This window comes from Pristis pectinata, chromosome 24 (genome assembly GCF_009764475.1).
Source record: "Pristis pectinata isolate sPriPec2 chromosome 24, sPriPec2.1.pri, whole genome shotgun sequence".
Lineage (NCBI taxonomy): Eukaryota > Metazoa > Chordata > Chondrichthyes > Rhinopristiformes > Pristidae > Pristis > Pristis pectinata.
The window spans coordinates 34,839,882-34,860,267 of NC_067428.1; the positions used below are offsets into that span (position 1 = coordinate 34,839,882).

The following is a 20,386-nucleotide window of genomic DNA, read 5'->3' on the forward strand; positions in this document are numbered from 1 at the left end:
AATCGCTAATGTGACACCACTGTTTCAAGAAGGGAGGGAGGCAAGAGACAGGCAATTATAGGCTGGTTAGCCTGACCTTGGTGGTTGGTGAGATTTTAGAGTCCATTATTAAGGATGACATTTCAGAGTACTCAGAAGTGTATGATAAAGTAGGATGAAGTCAGCACGGTTTCATTAAGGGGAGATCTTGCCTGACAAATCTGTTAGAATTTTTTGAGGTAGTAACAAGCAGGTTAGACAAAGAGTCTGTGGATGTTATTTACTTGGATTTTCAGAAGGCCTTTGATAAAGGTGCCACAAAAGGCTGCTAAGCAGGATGAGAGCCCATGGTGTTAGAGGCAAGGTACTTGCATGGATAGAAGATGCAGAGTGGGGATAAAGGGGCCTTTTCTGGATGGCTTCTGGTGACCAGTGGAGTTCTGCAGGGGTCAGTGTTGGGACCACACCCTTTCACTTCATACGTTAATGTTCTGGATGAAGGAACTGATGACATTGTGGCCAAGTTTGTAGACGATACCAAGATAGGTGGAGGGACAGGTAGTGTCGCAGAGGCAGGGAGTCTGCAGAAGGATTTGGATAGGTTGGGAGAGTGGGCAAAGAAGTGGCAGATGGAATACAGCGTAGGGAAGTGTGGGGTTATGCACTTTGGTGGGAAGAATAAAGACGTAGACTATTTTCTAAATGGGGATGGAATTCAGAGGTGCAAAGGGACTTGGGAGTCCCTAGTGCAGGATTCCCTGAAGGTTAACTTGCAGGTTGAGTCAGTAGTAAGGAAGGCAAATGCAATGTTAGCATTCACTTTGAGAGGACCAGGATATAAAAGCAAGGATGTAATGCTGAGGCTTTGTAAGGTGTTGGTCAGACCACATTCGGAATATTGTGAACAATTTTGGGCCCTGTATCCAAGGAAGGATGTGCTGGCCCTGGAGAGGGTCCAGAGGAGGTTCACAAGAATGATCCCAGGAATGAAAGGCTTAACGTATGAGGAACATTTGATGTCTCTGGGCCTGTACTGGATGGAGATCAGAAGGATTGGGTGTGGGGTGGGGAATCCTGTTGAAACTATCGGATACTGAAAGGCCTGAGTAGAGTAGAGGACATTTCCATCAGTGGGAGAGTCTAGGACCAGAGGGCACAGCCTCAGAATAAAGGGACGTCCTTTTGAAACTGAGATGAGGAGGAATTTCTTCAGCCAGTGGGTGGTGAATCTGTGGAATTCGTTGCCACAGACAGCTGTGGAGGCCAAGTCATTGGGAGAACTTAAGGCAGAGATTGATAAGTTCTTGATTGGTGAGGGTTACAGGGAGAAGATGAGAGAATGGGGTTAAAAAAAAAATCAGCCATGATTGAATGGCAGAGCAGATTCGATGGGCTGAATGGCCCAATTCTGCTCTATATCTTATGATTACTGCTCAGCTGGGACATCCAGAGATGGAGATTGGACAACATGGAGTGGAAGAGAAGTCCATTATTAATTCATTATTCCTCATTCCCCCTTCTAACCAACACCAAAAGCACCAGGACCCTGATTGCAAACATAGCCTCCCCCTCCCCCCAACCCACTGACAAGTTTTCAGATTAATCCTGGGATGGTCCTCACTGACAAAGCTGTTTTCATTTACTGGCCAACACTCCCTGCCAGGTGGTGTCAAGATCCAGCTGTGGGATACTTGCATCACATGAAGGCTCAGTGAAAGTTCCTGCCCCGACGGACACAAGCAAGTTAATGTCTCTAATACAAGACACAAGGGTCCAGTCACTTTCACAGTCGTCTGTTCTCCAACCTACCCACGAATCAACAGAAGTTATTAAGCTGCCAGTGGGATTTAAAGGGTAATCTGGGCCCCAATGAGTGGCCACTGTAAACTCCGTGCATGTTCAGGAGTCCGATCAGCAGATCTGCTCCCACACGTTGGGGAGACATCAAGCACAAGTGGGAACAGTGATAATGTTCCCGGGAATGCTGGTAACAGTCGAGTTCAGGCAGCATCCGTGGAGGGAGACAGAGTTAACGGTTCACATTGATGACCTTTGGAAAAACTGATGGATCTTCTAACCAAAGGTTATTGACCTGAAACTTGAACTAGTTTCTCCCTCTACAGATGCTGCCTGACCTGCTGAGTGTTTTCAGCATTTTCTGTTTTAATTTCAGCTTTCCAGCATCTGCTGGATTTGTCCGACCTTGCTTTGGACTGGGCTGTAACCTTGGTCACATTGTGTGCAGGAGCACTGCTGAAGGTTCTGATCAACAAGGATACAGAGGTATTGGAGAAGGCCCAAAGTGGACAGAGTAGATCACAGGCAGGTTCCATCTCTCCGGGGCACAGGCAGGGACGTTTCTCCTTCAGAAAGGCGACTCTGTGCTGACCTGATTGAGGTCTTTATAACTGTGAAAGAATTTGACAGGGCAGAAGTAGACATGTTTCCACAGGTGGAGTCAGACTAGAACCAGGGGCACAATCAATGCAAGGCAGTCTGCCAGGACTGCAGCAGAAACTCCTCCCGAGGGAGTGGGGAAGATGTCAGAGGTCACTATAGTGGAGAACGGGTGGAGTGAAAGGTCAAGATACGTCAAGGGAGAAACACGAGGAAATGATGCTACTGGATGATGTTAGTGTCAAAAACTAGTGTTGTCCAACGTCATTTGCTCGGCCACTGAGGACAATCCATCTGCTGCCACCCCCTCCCCAACCGTGGCTTGACCAGAGACGGGTAAGCAGTCTGGATGAGGGCTGACCCACAGAACCCTGCACCACGTCAACACCCAAACACCCAGCCCGAGACCTGGGCTCTGACCGTATCGGAAAGCTGGCACATCGTCCTCCGTGTCCTCCAGCAGACTGTAGTCATGATATTCCTGTAGGATCCGGCAGCATCTGACATTTCCGTGCTCCCTGGCCAAGTCCACAGCACTCTGTCCATTCTGAGTGGGGAGCGGAGAGCGGGTTACACGTGTGCATGCGCGTGGGGAGCGGAGAGCGGTTTACACGTGCACACGCGCGTGTGGAGAGGAGAGCAGGTTACACGTGCACACGCGACACTGCAGGAGATCAGACTGTGGCAATCTGCCCAAAGGTATTTCCCAGAGCTTTCACCAGCCAGCTGTCTGACAGACCACCCTCTGTCCTGGGACACCAGCATAGATTAGCACGGGGCAGTACTGCAGGAGTGCTGCCCCGGCCTCTGCCTCCATCAGCCTCGCTCAGCCACTCTGCAAAGGTTCCTGCCTCCGGATTTGGCTGCAGTTCCCATTCCGAGGATCTGAGCACAAAGTTCCGGACAGAGGCTCCTGATGTAGTGCTGACGGACAGAGTCATGGAGCCATCCAGCACGGAAACAGGCCCATTGACTCACGCTGACCAAGTTAAATCAGTGCTGAATGGAGGCCATCACTTGTCCTCCATCATCTTGTAGCAGGACGCACTGACATCAATTGGAATCATACAGGTGAGGTGTGGCCATTTGGGCTACATGCCCTGGGCTGACCCCTTGAGATCACTGTCCCATCCCCCACTGCTTCACCACTTCCAACTCTGTCCTAATCTTTCGTTTTCTCCTTTCCAAATGCTTTCATCACAGGTTCCGGTGAGAGCAGATTCACCACCCAGTAAGGCAGTGTTCCAGATCACGTCACTGCCCATAGTCCATCCCATTCCCCTCAGCTTCTATTGGCTATTACCTTCAACATCTGTGGAACTTACTGAGACATTTGTCAGAGCAAACAGTCACAATTCCAAAGCCCTTCCTTCTCTGCTGTTCGCCAGGTTACTGCTTTCACCCAGAGGAGCCAGCAGATAGCTCAGAACAGAGCAGGTCACAGGGGAGAACTGGCTTCGTACACTCACCTGGTCCAGGAGAGTTGGATCCCCTCCATTTCGAAGCAACAGTTTCAAACATTTGATGCACCCCCACGAGGCAGCGACATGTAACGGTGTGAGATCCTCAGACGATCTACATAATAAGATCAGACAAGAATTGCACCAGGTTTCAACAGCTTACAACCTACTTAGGTTCACAGGTCTATTATTGTACTGTAAATATGTCTTGGAATTTCACTGTGTAACACCGGGGTACGGCACCGGTGGGGACGGGTCCATCGCTGTGTAACACCGGGGCACGGCACCGGTGGGGACGGGTCCGTCGCTGTGTAACACCGGGGCACGGCACCGGTGGGGATGGGTCCGTCGCTGTGTAACACCGGGGCACGGCACCGGTGGGGACGGGTCCGTCGCTGTGTAACACCGGGGCACGGCACCGGTGGGGACGGGTCCGTCGCTGTGTAACACCGGGGCACGGCACCGGTGGGGACGGGTCCGTCGCTGTGTAACACCGGGGCACGGCACCGGTGGGGACGGGTCCGTCGCTGTGTAACACCGGGGCACAGTGCTGATAAACACTGGGGCAAGTACTGGCGGGACAGGTCTGACATTGTACAACACTGAGGACCTCCTGCTATTCTTGACCTGTCTTGTGGACCAATACAGCACCTACAATTCATTCCCAGGTGACCCACTGTCCTGACTTCAGAAACCGTGCCAATTGCAGAAGCATTTTATATTCACGCTGCAGCAATCAGGAGCAGGCAGCTGCTGGACGGTGGGTTTGACTGCAGTACGTAGAAAGCCTGAGGACTGAAGCAGCCCCGCTACATGAGCAGTGTCTCACCTGACGTTGGGATCTGCACCGTACTGCAGCAGGAGCTTTAAGCAGCGGACTGCACCCTCGGTGTCCTGCCCCGAGGCCAGGTGAACTGCCGCCGTCCCCTCCGGCAAGACCAGGTTGGGATCTGCATGCTCTTTCAACCATTTCTCCAAGGATCTGAGGGATTAGAATCATCAACACTCAGTAATTGGTAGTCGGTTTATTGTCACATGTCCTGAGATACAGTGAAAGCTTTTGTTTACGTGCCATCCAGACAGCGAGATTGTACAAAGGGAAAAGAAAACAACATCAGAGACAAAGGCAGACATCGTGAAAGACTCTTGTTGCCTTGTTCCCACCTTGCCTGAGGTCAGGGGTGGGCTTTGTCCTATCCTAACCCAGCCTGCAAGACAGCAAACACAGATTGCATTTTTGAAGCACCTGTTGATGTAGTACAAGCAATCGTCAGACAAAATGTGGCACTGAGATGTACATGGAGATACTGGGACTATCAGCTTGGTTGAAGTGGCCCTGTAAAAGGGAAAAGCATGAGGTGGAGGTCAGAGGGAGAATTCCACAGGATCAGATCGAGGTAACAGAGGCATCAGAACAGGAGGAGATGGAGATCCCAGAAGCTCACAGGGCTACGGGGGTTCTAGAGCGGGGGGGGGGGGGGGAACAACATGCAGGGCTTTTAACATTAAGGCACTGCCAGAGTAGAGGCAATGGTGGGGTTGAGGGAGACGTGCAGGTCGGGGTGCAGCCAATGTCTGCCGAGTACACATTTAAAGCAGATGTACTGAGAGGAGAGGATTAAACCAGTGGGTGCGGACACCGCAGACTGGGAGCTGGGTCAGGACGGAGGAAACACGTGAGTCTGAGCGCTGTCTCAGTGAAGACCGGACTATCATTGATCACATCAGCCAAACCGGACACAGTCAGGGCAAAACACAGACAGTGATGAACAGCCGGTGGCAACACACAGGCAGGGGTGTACAGATGCAAAAACACAGAAAATGGCTGAGACAAATTGGAACTACAAAATGCAACCAGCTGACCGAAAGTGAGGATATGTCGGCTGAGGGACAGTCCCTAATGGTGCAAATCAGATCGGCTAACGTACGGTTTCTACACATGCAGATGTCCCAGAATCACAGAACAGTTACTGCAATGGGGGTGGGGAACACAGCCATTCAGTCCATCGAGACCTTACTGGCCCTATGAGAGAGCATCCATCCACTCCCGCCCCCCTGCCCAGCTCCCGAGTGAGCACCACAATTGTGTTCCACACCTCCACACTCACTGGGGTAAACTTTCCCCACCTATTTGTTCTGTGCCAATCACCTTCATTCCAGGTGTTCAGTCCTTCACCCCTTGACCAACAGAATAATTTCTCCTCACCTCACCAGTCTATGTCCTACTTGATACGAAACACTCCCAGCAGGCCCTGTTGCAGCCTCCCGTTCCCAGGAGAACAGCCCCAGCTTTGACAGTCTGTCCACAGAACCAAAGCCCCTGATCAATGTCTGCGCATCTTCTCCAAAGCCTCCACACCTTCCCAAAGTGAACCACCTGGAATTGGACATAATGGACCAGATGGTATGTTGTCTCCCAGGTGCCAAGGTCCAGGATGTCTCTGATCAGGTCCACAGCATTCTTGAGCGGGAGGGAACGCAGCCAGAAGTCATGGTACATGTTGGTTCCAACGACATAGGTAGGAAGGGGGATGAGGGCCTGAAAAGGAAGTTTAGGGAGCTTGGCAGAAGGCTGAAGAACAGGACCTCAAGGGTAGCAATCTCAGGATTGCTGCCAGTGTCACGTGGTAGTGAAGGTAGGAATAGGAAGAGATGGCAGTTAAGTGTGTGGCTGAGGAATTGGTGCAGGGGGCAAAGATTTAGATTTTTGGATCATTGGGATCTCTTCTGGGGAAGGTGGGACCTGTACAGAGTGGATGGGTTACACCTGAACTCGAGGGGGACCAATATCCTTGCAGGCAGGTTTGCGAGTGTGGTTTGGGAGGGTTTAAACTAGTTTGCGAGGGGTGGCAGCCGGAGGGGTAGGTCAGTGGAAGAAGTGCATGGAGTAAAGTCAGATCTAACATATAGAGAGGCTTTGAGGAAGGAGAAACAGAGTGTAGGGTATAAACGTAGAAAGGTGGATGGGCTAAAGTGCATTTACTTAAATGCAAGAAGCATCAGGAATAAGGGTGATGAACTGAGAGCTTGGATAAATACATGGAACTATGATATTCTGGCTCTTGCAGAGACTTGGCTGTCACCAGGGCAGGAATGGATACTGAATATGCCTGGATTTCAGTGTTTTAGAAGGGATGAGGGGAGGGGAAGAAGAGGAGGAGGGGTGGTGTTACTGGTCAGGGACACTATTACAGCTGCAGCAAGGGTGGATAATGTAGAAGGATCCCCTCTAGAGTCAGTATGGGTGGAAGTTAGGAACAAGAAAGGAGCAGTTACTCTACTGGGAGTATTCTATAGGCCCCCCAGTAGCAGCAGGATTACTGAGGAGCAGACCGGGAGGCAGATTCTGGAAAGGTGCAAAAATATTAGGGTTGTTATCATGGGAGACTTCAACTTCCCAAATATTGATTGGCAGCTGCTTAGTACCAAAAGTTTAGAAGGAGCAGAGTATGTAAAGTGTGTTTAGGACGGATTCCTGTCACAGTATGTTGACAGGCCGACTAGAGGGAATGCCATATTACATCTAGTATTAGGTAATGAACCGGGTCAGGTGACAGATCTCTCAGTGGGTGAGCATTTGGGGGACAGTGACCACTGCTCCCTAACCTTTAGAATTGTCATGGACAGGGATAGGAGCAAAGAAGGCAGGAAGATATTTAATTGGGGAAGGGCAAATTATGAGGCTATAAGGCGAGAACTTGAGAGTGTAAATTGAGGTGACATTTTTGAAGGCAAATGTACTATGGAGATGTGGTCGATGTTCAGGGATCTCTTGCAGGATGTTAGGGATAAATTTGTCCCGGTGAGGCAGAGAAGGAATGGCAGGGTGAAGGAACCGTGGGTGACAAGAGAGGTGGAACAACTAGTTAGGAAGAAGAGGGCAGCATACATAAAGTGTAAGCAGCAAGAATCAGACAGGGCTCATGAGGAATATAGAGTAGCAAGAAGGGAACTTAAGAAGGGGACATGAAAAGGCTCTCGCGAGTGGGGTTAAGGAGAATCCCAAGGCTTTTTACTCGTACATGAAGAGCAAAAGGATGGCTAGAGTAAAGGTAGGTCCGATTAAAGACAAAGGTGGGAAGCTGTGGAGGTGGGTGAGGTTCTCAATGAATACTTCTCTTCAGTATTCACCAAGGAGAGGGGTCTTGATGACGCTGAGGACAGTGTTGGTGAGGGTAATGTTCTAGAGAATGTAGATATCAAGAGAGGATGTGTTGGAGCTGTTAGAAAATATTAGGACAGATAAGTCCCGGGGCCTGACAGAATATTCCCCAGGCTGCTCTGCGAGGTGAGGGAGGAGATTGCTGAACCGTTAGCTAGGATCTTTGAGTTCTCGTTGTCCACAGGGATGGTACCGGAGGATTGGAGGGTGGTGAATATTGTCCCCTTATTCAAAAAAGGTAGTAGGGATAGTCCAGGGAATTACAGACCAGTGAGCCTTACGTCTGTGGTGGGTAAGCTGCTAGAAAGGATTCTAAGAGATAGGATCTCTGATCATTTAGAGAATCATGGACTGATTAGGGACAGCCAGCATGGATTTGTGAAGGGAAGATCTTGCCTCACTGGCCTGATAGGGTTCTTTGAGGCGGTTACCAGGAAGATTGATGAGGGTAGTGCAGTGGATGTGGTCTACATAGATTTTAGTAAGGCGTTTGACAAGGTTCCGCATGGTAGGATTCTTCAGAAGGTCAGAAGCCAAGGGATCTGGGGAAGCTTGGCCGTGTGGATTCAGAGTTGGCTTGCCTGTAGAAAGCAGAGGGTTGTGGTGGAGGGAGTGCATTCGGATTGGAGGGCTGTGACTAGTGGTGTCCCACAGGGATCGGTTCTGGGACCTCTACTTTTTGTGGTATTTATTAACGACTTAGATGAGGGGGTGGAAGGGTGGGTTAGCAAGTTTGCAGATGACACAAAGATCGGTGGTGTTGTGGATAGTGTAGAGGGCTGTCGAAGCTTACAGAGGGACATTGATAGGATGCAGAGCTGGGCTGAGAAGTGGCAGATGGAGTTCAATCCAGAGAAATGTGAGGTGGTACACTTTGGAAGGACAAACTCCAAGGCGGAGTACAAGGTTAATGGCAGGATTCTGGGCAGTGTAGAGGAGCAGAGGGATCTGGGGGTTCATATTGACAGATCACCGAAAGTTGCCTCGCAGGTGGATAGGGTAGTTAAGAAAGCTTATGGGAGGTTAACATTCATAAGTCGTGGGATCGAGTTTAAGAGCTGCGAGGTAATGATGCAGCTCTACAAAACTCTGGTTAGACCACATTTAGGGTACTGTGTCCAGTTCTGGTCACCTCATTGTAGGAAGGATGTGGAAGCGTTGGAAAGGGTGCAGAGGAGGTTTAGAGAGTATGCATTATGAGGAGAGACTAAGGGAGCGAGGGCTTTACTCTTTGGAGAGGAAGAGGATGGGAGGAGACATGATAGAGGTATACAAAATATTAAGAGGAATAGATAGAGTGGACAGCCAGCACCTCTTTCCCAGGGCACCAATGCTCAATACAAGAGGGCATGGCTTTAAAGTAATGGGTGGGAAGTTCAAGGGAGATATCAGAGGGAAGTTTTTTTACCCAGAGAGTTGTTGGGGCATGGAATGCGCTGCCTGGGGTGGTGGTGGAGGCAGGTACATTGGTCAAGTTCAAGAAATTGTTAGATAAGCATATGGAGGAATTTAAAACAGAGGGATATGTCGGGGGAAGGGGTTAGATAGTTTTTCGGCAAGGTTTAAAGGTCGGCACAACGTTGTGGGCCGAAGAGCCTGTATTGTGCTGTACTTTCTATGATAATGCTCTGGCTGTGGCTGAACCAGTGTTGTGAAAAGGCTCATCATGACTTCCCCATGCCTTGATTTATACAGTCCAGGGCCCCTAATGCTTGCTTTTAAAATCATGAAAACAGAAGCAGAATTAGGCCATTCTGGTCTTGTGGATATTCTGCCACTCAATACGCATGGCTGACCTGTTACATAGAACAGTACAGCACAGTACAGGCCCTTTGGCCCACCATGTTGTGCCGACCTATATAAACCTACTCCACGATCAATCTGACCCTTCCCTCCTGCACAGCCCATAACCCTCCATTTTTCTTACATCCATGGACCTCTCCAAGAGTCTTTTAAATGTCCCAATTGTATAGCTATATAGGTCCCTGGTCGGACCCCACTTGGAGTACTGTGCTCAGTTCTGGTCGCCTCACTACAGGAAAGATGTGGAAGCCATAGAGAGGGTGCAGAGGAGATTTACAAGGATGCTGCCTGGGATGCGGAGCATGCCTTATGAAAACAGGTTGAGGGAACTCGGCCTTTTCTCCTTGGAGAGACGGAGGATGAGGGGGGACCTGATAGAGGTGTATAAGATGATGAGAGGTATTGATCGGGTAGATAGTCAGAGACTTTTCCCCAGGGCTGAATTGGTGGCCACAAGAGGACATAGGTTTAAGGTGCTGGGGAGTAGATATAGAGGAGATGTCAGGGGTAAGTTTTTTTTAACTCAGAGAGTGGTGAGTGCGGGGAATGGGCTGCCGGCAACGGTGGTGGAGGCGGATACGATAGGGTCTTTCAAGAGACTGTTGGATAGGTACATGGAGCTGAGTAAAATAGAGGGCTGTGGGTAAGCCTAGTAATTTCTAGGGTAGGGACATGTTCGGCACAGCTTTGTGGGCCGAAGGGCCTGAATTGTGCTGTAATTGTTCTATGTTCTATGTATTGGCCTCTACCACCTCCCCCGGCAGTGCGTTCCAGGCACCCACCACTGTGTGTAAAACCCTACCTCTGACATCTCCCCTAAACGTTCCTCCTCTGACCTTCAACTGGTGTCCTCTGGTATTGGCCATTGCTGCCCTGGGGAAAAGGTGCTGGCTGTCCACTCTATCTATGCCCCTCATAATCTTATACACTTCTGTCAAGTCACCTCTCATCCTGTGTCGCTCCAGAGGGAAAAGCCCTAGCTCACTCAACCCTTCCTCACATGCTCTCTAATCCAGGCAGCATCCTGGTAAATCTCCTCTGCACCCTCTCTAAAGCTTCCACATCCTTCCTATAATGAGGCGACCAGAACTGAACACAGTACCCCAAGTGTGGTCTAACCAGAGTTTTATAGAGCTGCAATGTTACCTCGCGGCTGTTGAACTCAATCCCCCGACTAATGAAGGCCAGCACACCATACGTCTTCTTAACCACCCTATCAACTTGCGCAGCAACTTTGAGTGATCTCTGGACTTGGACCCCAAGATCCCTCTGTTCCTCCAAACTGTGAAGAATCCTGCCATTAATCTTGTACTCAAGTTCAATCTTCTAAAGTGTATCACTTCACACATTCCCAGATTGAATGCCATCTGCCACTTCTCAGCCCAGCTCTGCATCCTGTCTATATCCCGTTGTAACCTACGACAACATTCTACAGTATCCACAACACCACCAACCTTCGTGTCATCTACAGACTTACTAACCCACCCTTCTACTTCCTCATCCAAGTCACTTATAAAAATCACAAAGAGCAGGGGTCCCAGAAAAGATCCCTGTGGGACACCACTGGTCACTGACCTCCAGGCAGAATACGCTCCATCTACCACCACCCTCAGTCTTCTGTGGCGAGCCAATTCTGAATTATGTTCTGAACCTCACATCACGTTACCTCACATCACTTTCCTGCAACAAACCCATATAGCATATTCCATTGATATCCAAAATCCATCAGTCTTGACCACGAATATACTCAGTGACCTAGTCCCCCACCTCTCGGGTAGAGGACTCCAAAGGATTTACTACATTTGGAGTGAAAAAATTTCTCCCCACTCAATCCTAGATGGCCTGTCCCTTGTTTTGAGACATGATCCCGGCTGTAGACAGCCCAGCTTGCAAACATCAACTCCCTATGTACTCCTCGAGCCTGGTAAACATTCTGTAGTTTTCAATGAAACCACTTCTCATTTTCCAAATTTGACAATTAGAGCCCAGTCTGCTCAACTCTTCATACAAGTCCCACACTCGGGAATCAGTCCGAACCTTTGTGCATCCTCCCTGAGCTGGGAGATCAAACCTGACGCGACAGAACAGACTTTGTCTCGCCAGAGTCTCTACTCTTGGAACTCAAGTCCTTCCCAACTGTCTGCTGAAACGACGTGAACTGAACGTTGAGTGATTGGTGCGGAGGACTCCCCGCTCCCTCCCAACACTAACACCTTCAGACCGATCCAGAAACACCTAGGGTAAATGAACAAACACACAGCGAGAACAGCAATCTTCACTCCAGACCTTGGGCAGGTCCACAGCAAACTCCCCCGGTGCCAACCATCACCTCCCACCTCCGGGTTCTGGCTCCCTGCCCCTGGTGCTACAGCCCCGAAACTGCAGACCCTTCGATCTTGATCACAAGCCTCTTGTCATATCTTAACTTCTCACCATTCCCTTACTACACGGGAGGTCGTTCGGCCCATCAAGTTGATGCCACTCCCAGAGCAATCCCAATGCTGACTTGCACTTACCGCCATCCACCCCCTGCACCGCCGATCACCCCCCCCCCACCGATCCACCGGCCACCCTATCAACCGCCAGCCACCCCCTGCACCCCCAGTCACCCCCCGCACCGCTGGCCACCCCGGGTACCCCCCCGCACCCCTGGTCACCCCGGCCAGCCCCCCGCACCCCGGGTACCCCGTGCACCCCCGGTCACCCCCCCCGCACCCCCGGGTACCCCGTGCACCCCCGATCACCCCCCCCGCACCCCCGGGTACCCCGTGCACCCCCGATCACCCCCCCACGCACCCCGTGCACCCCCGATCACCCCCCCCGCACCCCGGGTACCCCGTGCACCCCCGGTCACCCCCCCCGCACCCCCGGGTACCCCGTGCACCCCCGATCACCCCCCCCGCACCCCCGGGTATCCCCGATCACCCCCCCCCCCCCGCACCCCGGGTACCCCGTGCACCCCCGGTCACCCCCCCCGCACCCCGGGTACCCCGTGCACCGCCGGTCACCCCCCCCCGGTCACCGCCCCCCCGCGCCCCGGGCGCTGCGCCCGGACTTGCCCGGAGTGCGGCGGAATTGCGGAGAACGCGCCCGGGTTTGCACGAAGTGCGCCGGCCGCTACACGGCGCGGAGCCGCAGGCCTGGCCTGGCCTCGGCTGCGGAGCGTTGGCCCGCCGCCGGCCGCTCTCCTTACCGGGGGTCCTGCTGCCGGAGCGCCCGGTGCAGGCGCCGCGCCCCCCGCTCCCCGCTCATCGCCCGGGCACCGCACGTCCCGCCCACTCACCCCATCCAATCCGCATCCCCACTGCCCACCCCTCGCCTTCCTACTGGCTGTCCGCCCTGTCCTGCAGAGCGGGGCCCCGCCCCTTTGCTTTACGGGTCTGCCAACAAACAGCAGAAATACGGGGGACTTGTTGAAAAGCTGGAAGACATTATTAAACTACATCGAGTAAAAACTGCCAGTTTAATAAATAAATGGGATTAAATCATAATTATGGATTGTTGTTGTGGAAGAATAGTGTTAATTCTTTTGTTGAGGTGAGAAGGAAAGCTGCCGGGCCTGGCTTTCCCCCCTCCCGTCCCGTCTTTGGTAGCGTTTGATTGACAGGCGGCGGACCCGGGGTTGTCCGCTGCCCCGCTGCCGCTGCAGGCGGCCGGCGACCCGCACCGTGTCCCGCAAACCCTGCTGCTGTTGTAAGTTGTTTAAAGGTTTCTGCAAGGAAAGAAACACGACTTTATTTAAAGTCCCACCTCTCTTGTTTGTTTCTATTGGTTGCTGCCTGCAGTGCTGCTGCTGATTGGCTGCTGCGGCTGCCACTCATGCCCGGGGCTCTGGGCTGCGGGGGATGCGGGGGACCGGCGCGGTGCAGAGATGTTCCCCGCATTTCTGGCAGCAAACACGAGTGGTTTGGAATCATAAATATTGCAACGAAATGCCTGCATTACCTCTGCTGCACTGCATTGTGGGATGTTCCCCGGTTACTTTCACTTTTGGAGGGGAAGTGTTTGCTGTTTGAGGACACCGGCGGTCGCCCTGCTCCAGGCTCGGTCCCGGGGGGTTGGTTGCAAACGTCCCTCCTCTCACCAGGTACCGTGCATGCATGCACTTCAAAATGCATTTTGCAAGTACTTGCATTGCAGCAGTGTGATCCTACGCAGAGATGCTTTGTGAATTCTGTAGCTGTAGGAATCGTTGCCCTCAGTTATTAAAGAGAGAGGTTTACATCTGGGTCACTTTGTACTCGGCTGTTTTTAAGAAGCTCATTCCGTTGGTGCTTTGTGAAGGGCAAAGGAGTCGGAGCTTCGTCGGGGTTAGACGGCGAAGCCAGCGTCTGTTTCAGCTGCTCAAAGGAAGTTTCACCACAGAACTGAGTGCTGGTTGGGTTTGTACCCCCCCTTCCCCTCACCCCCTTCCCCTCACCCCCCCCCCCCCATCCGCATGTTTTCATTTCTTGCTAGGAAAATTGAATATAAAAGTTGCGAGCCTGCACTTCTGCTACAGGGCAGTGGTGAGACCACACATGGAGTGTGTATCATTTGGTCTCCACGTTTAAGGAAGGATTTGGGTGCTTTTTCAGCAGTTAAAGGAAGGTTTAATATCTGGAATGGTTGGTCAGGCTGGGAATGCTTCTGCTGCAGATGGGAAGAGGGAGGGGGACTTAAGTGGAACACATGGGGGAGGTCTGACAGGGTGGATGTGGAGAAGATGTTTCAACTTATGGAAGAATTTCGAACTGGAGGGTTGCTGTTTAAAAATAACGGATTGCCCATTTAAGACAGATGACGATCAGAGCATTGAGAGTCTTTGCAACTCTGCCTCAAAGGGCAAAGTCTTTGAATATGGTAGATGGATGCCACTGGGCAGAGTTAGAGAGAACGTTGGGTAGACTGGAATGCAGAGTTAAGGTGAATTGTTTCCTTATTGTCACATGTACTGAGCTAGAGTGAAAAAAGTCTTGCATGCCATCCACACAGATCATTTCATCACATCAGTGCATTGAGGTAGTACAAGGGAAACCAATAACAGAATGCAGAATAAAGTGTTACAGTTACAGAGAGAGTGCAGTGCAGGCAGACAATAAGGTGCAAGGGTCATGCTGAAGTAGTCCATCTTATCATACTAGGGGACCATTCTATAGTCTTATAACAGCGGGATAGAAGCTGTTCTTGAGCCTGGTGGTATGTGCCTTCAGGCTTTTTTTATCTTCTGCCTAATGGAAGGGGGGAGAAGAGAGAATGTCTGGGGTGGGTAGGGTCATTGATTATGTTGGCTGCTTTACCGAGGCAGCAAGAAGTGTAGACAGGGTCCATGGAGGGGAGGCTGGTTTCTGTCACGTTCTGGGCTGTGTCCACAACTCTCTGCAGTTTCTTGCAGTCACAGGCAGAGCAGTTGCCGTACCAAGTCGTGATGCACCCAGATAGGATGCTTTCTATGGTACCTCAATACAAATTGGTGAGGGTTGACGGGGACATGCCGATTCCTTTAGCCTCCTGAGGAAGTAGAGGTGCTGGTGAGCTTTCTTGGCCGCGGTGTCTACGTGGTTGGACCAGACAGGCAAGTGGTGATGTTCACTCCTAGGAACTTGAAGCTCTTGACCCTCAGCACCATTGATATGAACAGGAATGTGTGCAACCCCGTGCCCCCCCACCCCCCCCCCATTCCTGAAGTCAGTAGAGTCATAGAGCACTACTGCACTCTTTCAAGCTTATTGATATCTTTCCTGTAGGTAGGTGGCCAGAACTGCACACAATGCTCCAAATTTGGCCTCACCAACCTCTTGTACAACTTCAACACAACATGCCAGCTCCTGTACTCAATGCCCTGATTTATGAAGGACGAAGTGCCAAAAGCTCTCTTTACGACCCTATCTACCTGTGATGCCACTTTCAAGGAACTGTGGATCTGTATTCCCAGGTCCCTTTGTTCTACTGCACACCTCTGAGCCCTACCATTCACTGTGTAAATCTTACCCTGATGTGTCTTCCCAAAGTGCATCGCCTCACACTTGTCTGCATTAAATTCCATCTGCCATTTTTCAGCCCATTTTCCCAACTGGTCCAGATCACCTTGCAAGCTTTGATAGCCTTCCTCACTGTCCACTATGCCCCAGTCTTGGTGTCAATGACCAGCTCTTTTGTTTTGCTGACATTGAGGGAAAGGTTGTTGTCATGACCCCACGTCACTAGGCTCTCTATCTCCTTCCTGGACTCCAACCCATCGTTGAAATACGGTCCACTACTCTCAGGTGGCGACGAGGAGGTGTACAGGAGTGAGATAGTTCGGCTGGTTGAGTGGTGTCACAACAACAACCTCACACTCAACGTCGGCAAGACCAAGGAACTGATTGTGGAATCACGAAGAAGGCTTGACGGCGGTTCTACTTCATTAGGAATTTGAGGAAATTTGGCACATCACCAAAGACTCCTGCAAATTTCTACAGATGTATGGTGGAGAGCATTCTGACTGGTTGCATCACCACCTGGTATGGAGGCTCCAAAATGCAGGATCTCAAGAGGCTGCGGAGGGTTGTAGACTCAGCCAGCTCCATCACGGGCACAACCCTCCCCACCATTGAGGACATCTTCAAGAGGCAGTGCCTCAAGAAGGTGTCATCCATCACTCAGGACCCTCACCACCCGGGACATGCCCTCTCCACGTTATTACTATCAGGGAGGGGGTACAGGAGCCTGAAGAGCCACACTCAACATTTCAGGAACAGCTTCTTACCCTCTGCCATCAGGTTTCTGAACGGTCCATGAACACTACCTTGTTATTCCTCTCTTGCACTATTTATTTATTTTTGTAACTGATAGTGATTATTACGTCTTTATGTCTTGCAGTGTACTGCTGCTGCATAGGTCAGTGATAATAACCCTGATTCTGATACAGTGGTGTCATCTGCAAACTTGTAGATGGGGTTAGAGCAGAATCTGACCACGCAGTTATGAGTGTATAGGGAGTAGAGTAGGGGGCTGAGGACGCAGCCTCATGGCACCAGTATTGAAGATAATCGTGCCAGAGGTGTTGCTGCCTATCCTCACTGATTGTGGTCTGTTGGGCAGGAAGTCAAGAATCCAGTTGAGGTATTGAGTCCCAGGTCTAGGAGTTTGGAGAGAAGTTTCCTTGGAATTATAGTATTGAAGGCAGAGCGGTAGTTAGTAAACAATAGTCTAATTAGGTGTCGTTACTGTCCAGATGCTCCAGAGCTGAGTGTCGGGCCAGGGAGATGGCATCCGCTTTGGTACAGTTTGATCAGCTTAGTGTCATGTCTGACCCGAGTGTTGAGGCAGCGCTGCATTGTTGGAATGCTTTGCTGCATTGAGGCGGTGCTGCATTGTTGGAATGCTTTGTTAAACTAATGAAGTGAATGATATTCCAACCCTAGGTGGGTTTAAATAATTCCCCAGCCACTGTGATTAAGGAGAGCAGGAAGTTGTCACCTGTGTCCTGGACAATACTAATCCCTCAATCAACATCTCATTGCTGTTTGTGGGATCTTGCAATGCACCATTGGGATGGCTGTGGTGGGGAAGAGACAGTCACCCACCTCTTTGCAGACAGTGGATTTGCTAAGAGGGTGTGGAGAAGGATGCAAGGGTCCGTATCTCGGTTGCATAACAGAGGACTCTGATCTATGAGCTGTTCCCGGGCACACACCGAGACAGACATCAAGTGCTGCTGGAACATTGTCAACTTAGTGAAAGACACCCTTTGGTCTGCCGGAAACCTCTTGGTCTCCCAGCACAATGAGATGTCTGTAAGGGAATGCTGCCACTAGCACAGTCCCGGCTGCAGGAGTACGTGCTGAGGGACGCACTGAAGCTGGGTGCAGCCAATGCAAGGGCTCTGTGGGGAAGGCCCACAGTCTGGGCTCCTCCCGCTACCGCACACGGAGGGGCAAAGTCGGGTGGAGAAGCCCCTCGAACATTGAAAGGGTATCACCCTAGGGGGCTATGAGTGGCAACAGTGCTGTGTTTAATAAAAGTGTTAACACTACTGAATGTTTTGACCCAATGACACTAAGGAAGTAGAGTTTGGCAGTGTGATTTTCTTTTTCTATATATTTATTTCAAAAATAAACTTTATTCATAACAAAAAAAAGTGCTCAGCTTTAAGCTGGAAGTGTTGACTGCTGCCTCTGGTTCCCAGACAACAGGGAAGGGGAAGGAATGTCCAAGTACTGGTGAAACAGACACGTTTTGTGAGTGGCTGTGAGTTGCTGAGATACATTCTTGTTCCATTTCAGGGCCATGGATGTAGAGGAAGGAAGTGGTCCTCACTGCAAGGACAGGAGCCCAGGTTCTGTGGGAGGTAGTCCAAGGAAGGTTGTTCCTGATCAGCCAGCACTGCACAGAAATGGGGACCGTCAGTACCAGAAACCCTCTTCAAACAACACCTTCAGGAGGGAGCCTCCAGCACTGGCCGCACCAGGCAACTTCATGCAGATAAAGTATGCTGCTCTCGAGGTCAACGAGCATGCTGAACAAGTTATAACGCTCAGCTTGGCAAATGTTCAGGAGCAGGATCTGGGCTCTTCCAATCCGGGAGAGGTTCCTGTGTCCAATCATGGTAGGTCAGAGGAAGCAGCCAGGACAAAGAAAAGGGCATTTGTGAAAGAGGACGATCATGAGCGATCCCAGGGGTTGGGCTGGGGTTACAGGGGCTGTCTGGCACAGGAGGAACCATGGGATACTGATCTCAACATCGGGGCAGATTGAGTGGGCTGGGAAATTTGGGAATGGGAAGGGCAGGGGACAACTTAATACTGGCCTTTCACATTTGGATCAGTCAGTCCTCAGGTGGACAGTCGCTGAGCTGAACAAGAGTTAACTTCAGAGAAACAAAGGACTGCAGATGCTGGAATCGAGATGAAAAACACGATGATGCTGGAGGAACTCAGCAGGCCAGGCAGCATCCGTGGGGAAAAGCAGGCGGTCAACGTTTCGGGTCAGAACCCTTCTTCAGGACTGAAGATAGGAAATTTCCCCCACCACCACCACCCCCCACCCCCCCACCCCCCCACACCATCACTGATCTGTTAGCCCTCGGCCTCCTCCACTGCCGGGAGAATTCCAAACGCAAACTGGAGGAACAGCAGCTCATCTTCCGTCTTGGAACCTTGCAGCCTAATCGCATGAACACTGAATTCTCCCACTTTAAGTAATCCCCACCCCCCTTCTCCAGAACATCCCCCCACCCCCCACCATGCTTCTCTTGTTTCCTTGCCTATCTCTTTTTTTTATCCTTTTTTTTTCTCTCCTGACCTTTGACCCATCCCCCGGTGAATGTGCTCTCCCCTCCTCCCCCACACCTGCCCATCACTATCTCTTACCTGCATCTACCTATCACCACCCTGTGCCCACCCCACCTCCCCTCTTCTGTCCACCTATCACTGCTCTGCTTTTCCCTCCTATATATCGGGCTTCCCCTTTTCCCATCTTCAGTCCTGAAGAAGGGTCCTGACCGGAAACGTTGACCGCCTGCTTTTCTCCACGGATGCTGCCTGGCCTGCCGTGTTTTCCATCAAGAGTTAAGTTGAGATGGGAGGTGTGGCGAGCAGCCCCCACGGTACATTCTCACCCAGAGTTAAATGTACAACTCACCCCAGTCAAACCTGGAAATGCTGCAGAAAGTGTCGGCACTGCCACAGGGAGGCAGATGGGTGGTAAAGTCACCAGTTGCACCTGCATCCACCTCGTAACAGAAACATGGACACTGGCGAGACTGCAGAGGCCGGAATCTGGAGAATCTGCTGGAGAAAGTCAGTGGATTGGGCAGTGTCTGTGGAGGGGGAAGGAATGGTCACAGTTTTGGGTCGATGCCCTACAGCATCTGTCAACAATTCCTTTCCCTCCACAGCTGCTGCCTGACCTGCTGAGTTCCTCCAGCAGGTTGTCTTTGGATGCAGCGGGTGTCTCCTGGGCGACGGGGCACGGGCCGGAGCGTTCCCCGGGCGACGGGGTGTCTCCTGGGCGACGGGACACGGGCCGGAGTGTTCCCTGGGCGACGGGACATGGGCTGGAGTGTTCCCCAGGCGACGGGACACAGGCCAGAGCGTTCCCCGGGCGACGGGGCGCAGGCTCCAAATGCCCTGGCCACCTGTCTGCCATCACCAGGGGTTGTATTGAGAGGTGAGGGCTGCCTGTGACCGGCGGTTGGATCACAGATGGAAAGGGTGAGCCGTGATTCCTCCTGTGGTGGAACAGCAGGAAGTACACTCCAGGTTGCTCGTTTATGGCTGGGTCCTTGTTCAATCGTTGGGTGCTGGCAGGGTGTCGGGTGGGTGCTGATCTCCCTCCTGTGTCTCCACAGCCCAGCGCCTGTGCCCCCCACGCCCCGACCTCTTTCCCCCCCCCACCCCGATCTCATCCCCCCCACCTCCCTTGCCCTGACCATTTATGGATTCTGCTCTTTCCCCAGAACCTGCTCCTGCACAATTCTCAGCTCCGGACAAACCAAGCGCCTCTCACAAGTACGCCACGACGCTCACCAATCGACAGCGGGGTAACGAGCCCTCGTCCATCCCGGCAAACCTGGACAGTGAGTACCCTGAGTACAGGGTCACCCCGGAGCCCTGCACACGCG

The 20,386-nt window shown here is 51.6% G+C and overlaps 2 protein-coding genes across 6 annotated transcripts in view; one reads left to right on the forward strand and one right to left on the reverse strand.

Annotated features, from left to right (window-relative positions):
- The window catches only part of ankle1 (ankyrin repeat and LEM domain containing 1), a 33,840-nt gene extending 20,777 nt beyond the window's left edge, over positions 1 to 13,063 (reverse strand). The window contains exons 1-4 of one of the 2 annotated variants that reach the window (XM_052037561.1): positions 12,995 to 13,063; positions 4,666 to 4,818; positions 3,846 to 3,951; positions 2,797 to 2,923 (exon numbers count right to left, since the gene is read on the reverse strand). In XM_052037561.1, coding sequence (XP_051893521.1) covers positions 2,797 to 2,923; positions 3,846 to 3,951; positions 4,666 to 4,818; positions 12,995 to 13,053 — 445 coding nt within the window. In that variant the 5' untranslated portion in view covers positions 13,054 to 13,063. Of the gene's footprint in view, positions 1 to 2,796; positions 2,924 to 3,845; positions 3,952 to 4,665; positions 4,819 to 12,994 lie in introns of those variants that run through there. The other variant, XM_052037562.1, reaches the window with a different exon arrangement.
- Positions 13,064 to 13,424: 361 nt separating this feature from the next.
- rfxank (regulatory factor X-associated ankyrin-containing protein) overlaps positions 13,425 to 20,386 on the forward strand; it is an 830,559-nt gene continuing 823,597 nt past the window's right edge. For 3 of the 4 annotated variants that reach the window (XM_052037711.1, XM_052037712.1, XM_052037713.1), the window contains exons 1-3: positions 13,656 to 13,888; positions 18,048 to 18,370; positions 20,222 to 20,341. In XM_052037711.1, coding sequence (XP_051893671.1) covers positions 18,052 to 18,370; positions 20,222 to 20,341 — 439 coding nt within the window. In that variant the 5' untranslated portion in view covers positions 13,656 to 13,888; positions 18,048 to 18,051. Of the gene's footprint in view, positions 13,495 to 13,655; positions 13,889 to 18,047; positions 18,371 to 20,221; positions 20,342 to 20,386 lie in introns of those variants that run through there. The other variant, XM_052037714.1, reaches the window with a different exon arrangement.